This window comes from Anas acuta, chromosome 25, assembly GCF_963932015.1.
Source record: "Anas acuta chromosome 25, bAnaAcu1.1, whole genome shotgun sequence".
NCBI classification, from domain to species: Eukaryota; Metazoa; Chordata; class Aves; order Anseriformes; family Anatidae; genus Anas; species Anas acuta.
This window is the reverse complement of record NC_089003.1, coordinates 1549294-1553366: the sequence shown is the minus strand read 5'-3', so window position 1 is coordinate 1553366 and position 4073 is coordinate 1549294. Positions and strand designations below refer to the sequence as shown.

General features: G+C 62.4%; 1 protein-coding gene across 1 annotated transcript; it reads right to left on the bottom strand.

The window, feature by feature from the left end:
• Positions 1 to 879: 879 nt before the first annotated feature.
• Positions 880 to 3386, bottom strand: NXPH3 (neurexophilin 3). Its single transcript, XM_068660854.1, has 2 exons — positions 2905 to 3386; positions 880 to 1668 (listed from the first exon to the last, which is right to left on the bottom strand). Exons 1-2 carry the CDS (start codon positions 2959 to 2961, stop codon positions 937 to 939), a joined length of 789 nt encoding a protein of 262 aa, XP_068516955.1. The 5' UTR covers positions 2962 to 3386; the 3' UTR covers positions 880 to 936.
• Positions 3387 to 4073: the final 687 nt, after the last annotated feature.

The following is a 4073-nucleotide window of genomic DNA, read 5'->3' as shown; positions in this document are numbered from 1 at the left end:
TCATTATTATTATTTTTTTCTCCTTCAAAATAAATGAAATGCTACAGCCAGGGCTCAAGTGCCCGCGTGCGGGCTCGCTCCTGGCCACCCGGGCGCTGCAGACCCCGCAGGCGAGGGGGGGAGCGGGCGCTGGGGGAGCCGGGCGGCGCGCTGGGAAGCACGGATGAGATGAAGGGGAAACGCATGAATCACACGGTGTCAGGGGAAACACATGAATCATATATTGTGTCAGCAGATTTGACAGATCCGACCAGGATTTCTCGAGCCGCTGGAGCCAGCGGGGCACGGTCCCCGAAAGCCAGGAGCTGCGGTGGGGTGGCACCCGGGAACCAGGGTCCCACCACGGACCCCCCTGCCCCGCTGTCGTCCCCGCGGCCCTTTGCACCCCGAGGGCTGTCCCACGTGTGGGGAAAACCCAGCTCTGGTTCCTCCTGGCACCCAAACGAGGGGGCTGCCCACGGTTGGCTTCCAGCCCCCGGAGTGTGTCGGGTGCCCCTGTCCCTGCTGGGGTCTTCTCCCAGCTCCAGGCCCTACGAGCCCATTCCCAGAGGCGACCTTTCCCTGGCCGCCGACCTTTCAGGACCACGCGGCCTAGATCCAGGCAAATCCATTATTGCACTGAGAAAACACAAGTCCTGATTGTGGTTTATGTCCTATTTTTTTGTTTTATCCCAGTTTCAGACCCCGTCTCCAAAGACCACGGATCCACGCCAGGTTTAGCATCGCCGTTACCCCATCTCCTACGGCTCCTCCTCTTGACGTTGGAGCTTTTGGGGTAAAACCGAAATCCCTCCTCTTCCTTCCTCGCTTCTGCTTTTTTTTTTTTTTTAGGGACCGCTGCGCTCCCACCCCGCTTAAAAACCATCCCCAGCCCTCCCCCCGCCCCCCCCAGCGCCCCCTCGTCACCGGGGGGGATCCTGAGCTGGGCAGAGCTCCTCATCCCGAGGGGTAGTAGGGCACGTCGCTGTGGTAGTTGTAATCGGGGCACACCTTCTGCACCAGCCGGTAGTCTATGCTGTAGAAGGTGATGTAGATGCAGATGACTTTGAAGGGCTTGGAGCAGACCCAGGAGACGTGGCTTTGGGTGTGCTCGTGGGAGCAGGTCTTGGAGGGGTCGTAGGTGCAGAGCGTGGTCTTCTTGGCCCGGTCCACCTTCTCGTACTCCACGCGGCAGTTGAAGATTTTGGATTCTTTGGCCTCGATGAAGATCTGTTGCTCCAGGTCGAACTCCACCGCCTTGGTGGGGGGGACGAGGCTGACCGAGATGTTCCCCTGCCCCGTCGAGTTGTGGCGGAAGAAGACGTTGACCGTGCCGTTGCCGTGATCCACCACCTTCCCGGTGATCAACAGGTTCAGCTTCACCGTCTTGATGTTGGAATAGAAATCTCCCCAGCCGAAAATTTTTTTCAGTTTGCCCGAGGCTGGCCCCAAATCCCTCCGGTCTCTGGGATGCGGAGCATGGTCCCGCTCCGAGAGGTTATCCAGGATATCCCACAGCTCCCGCGAGCTGCTCACCAGCTCCACCAGGGTCACGTTCTGCAGCACGGCTGGAGCCAGGAGGGTCTCTGGGGAGAGCAGCCCCCTCGCCTTCTGCGCTCGGGCTCTCTCCTGGGGCTCGGGCTCGTGCTGCTCTGCACCTTCCCCTGGCTCTTCTTGGCCGCAGGTCACCTGGAGGCAGCAATGGTGGAGAGTGAAAGCCGGGCGGTGGGTGCCTGCCCCTGGCCCAGCCTCGTTCCCTGCTCACCCCGTGTCTCCAGGTGGGACCCAGCCATCCTCTTTCCTTATCCATACCCTCCTTATTTCCCTTTTCTCCCGTCTTCCCATTCTGCTTCTCTCCATAACCCCCGTTGCCCTTCTGGCAGCATTTTTTCCCTTCCTTTTTTTCCCCCCTTGGGGTGAGAGGCGCTGGGGCGGGTGAATTTCACAGCCCCGTGGGGACACCTTCCTCGGCACCCGGGGGGCTCGCTGCTGGGGAGACGGGGTGCTATGGGGGAGGGCACCCAGGTACACCCGTGGCGAAGGTGCCCTGGTAGCTTTTACACCAGTTCTGCTGCTGCCAGCACCTCCCGTGGACCCCTCTCCTGACCTCCAAACCTTGCTGCGGCCAGGAGCAGCAGAGGTGAGTTCCCCATCCCGGGGAGATGCCAGCGCCCGACCGGCCACGCACGGGCTCCCCGCAAACTCCTCTCCCCTCCCTTCCCTGCTGGCTTGGGGGCTCTGTTTGGTACCAGCCACAGCCCCCCCCAAAAAAAAGCATGGGCAGGGGCTGCCCTGCTGGCATTCTGGGGGTGCTGGCAGAGTGGGCACCCAGTGGGCACCCAGTGGGCTGGGTGGGCGCCCAGCACCACATCCCTCCTGGCAGGAGGCAGATGCTGCAGCCCCCTCGTGCTGGGGGGAAGCACCAGGGGTTTGGGGATCCCAGCAAGGGCTCGGTGAGGAGCTGGGGGTGCTGAGCAGCCGGGCAGATGCTCGCTGCCATCCCCGGGGTGCGAGGAAGCCGAGGGTGGCCTCGTGGGTGGCAGCCTGTGCCGGTGTCCCCCAGCCCGGGGGTGCCCAGGGGCTGCCCCCAGCAGCTGTGCCAAGGCTGCGGTGCCCGGGGACGGGGGGGGGGGAGGCTACAGCTTTTTGGGGTGATCGGGGTGGGGACACGACGCTTCCATCTCCAGCCCCATCCGTGAGCCCACCCTGCCCTCTGCCCACCCGCTGCAAAACAGCAGAAGTTTTGGGATGCTTTTTTTTTTCGGGGGAGTGGGGGAATTGGGGTGGTGGTGGGGGGGAAGAGGATAAAACGATTTGGGAAATGATCCCTGCTCTAAGGCTGCCCGGTCTTTTCGGCTGCCCGACACCCCCTCCCCGTCCCCTGCAGCCCCCCCTTTTCCCTCTCCCCTTCCCCCAGCCGCTCACCAGCAGCGCGATGCTCCCCTGGATGAGGAGGACGATGCAGCTCCGAGGGAGATGCATTTTCCAGCCGATGCCGCCCGCCTTCGCTCTTCCCTCAATTTTAGAGCGGCTTTGGGTGGGTTTTGCTTTTTTTTTTTTTTTTTTTCCCTTTTTCCCTCCCTTCTCTTTGAGCGAGGGGGACGTCAGCCAGGGGAAGGGGAGGGGGGGGGGTGTCCCCCCTTTTATAAGCCGCTTCCTAGGGCCCCCCCCCGACCCATGGTGGCAGCCGAACGGGACCGGGTGGCGGTGGCGGCTCCCCCCGTGGCTTCACCTGCTGCCGCCGCGCTCCTGCCCGCTCCTGCTCGCTCCTCGCTGCCTTCTTGGAGCCTCGACGAAAACTCCTCTCCATCCCTCCCTCCCTCCCCTCCAGGTGCCTGGAGCGCAGAGCGGCACCTCCGAGCGTAACCCTTTGGTGCCTGCAAGGCAGCCAACCCCCAGAGCAGCCCCCCCTAGGAGAGAATGGGGGGGTCCCAAAGGGCTCTATGGGGTGTGCGGGGTGCCCGAGGACGAGGTCGGGCAGGCGTCGTGTGAAGGAGTCTCCCTTGGGACCCCAGAGGAGCATCCCGGGCTGGTGGGGGGCAAGCGGAGCGAAGGGAGCGCATCGGGGTGGGAAATGGCCAGGGGTGCCCCAGCCTGTCCTTGGGGAGCTTGGTCTGGCACCAAGGGGACAAGGGGATTGTGGAGGATGCTCTGCCTCCGGGCTCGGCTCTTCCCCATCCTGGGCATCAGGAAAAAGCAAAAGGCTCCTTCTCCATGGGAGGACAGGGCACAGGGAGGTTCTCCCTCGTGTTGTGCCCTTTTGGAGGTGTTGGCTGAGTTGTGGGGCCTCGATTTATTGGGGAGGGGTCATTTTGGGTTCAGAAATACTGGGCTGCTGCAGCGGTGCTTCCTCCCCCTGCCACGTGGCTGCGCACTCTGCTTTCGCTCCCCGTCCTTAAAACCATGAAAAAGAGAGAATTAAATATTTCGGGGACCTTTTGATCTGGCCCCTTCTAAAGGGCTGCGGAACGTTTCCTTCCTCCCCCAAGGGTCTCGCACCTCTGCAAGGTGCGGGCTGGCTGGGAAGTTTATTTCCAGTTTAGTTGTGACTTTGTTTCTCTAAACGGTGCTGTTCCCTTCTGCACGGCACCGGG

Coding starts and splice junctions, on each gene's coding strand:
- NXPH3 (XM_068660854.1), bottom strand. CDS start 2,961: ATGCATCTCCCTCGGAGCTGCATCGTCCTCCTCATCCAGGGGAGCATC. Junction 1,669..2,904: donor AGGGGAGCATCGCGCTGCTG/GTGAGCGGCTGG, acceptor TGCTGCCTCCAG/GTGACCTGCGGCCAAGAAGA.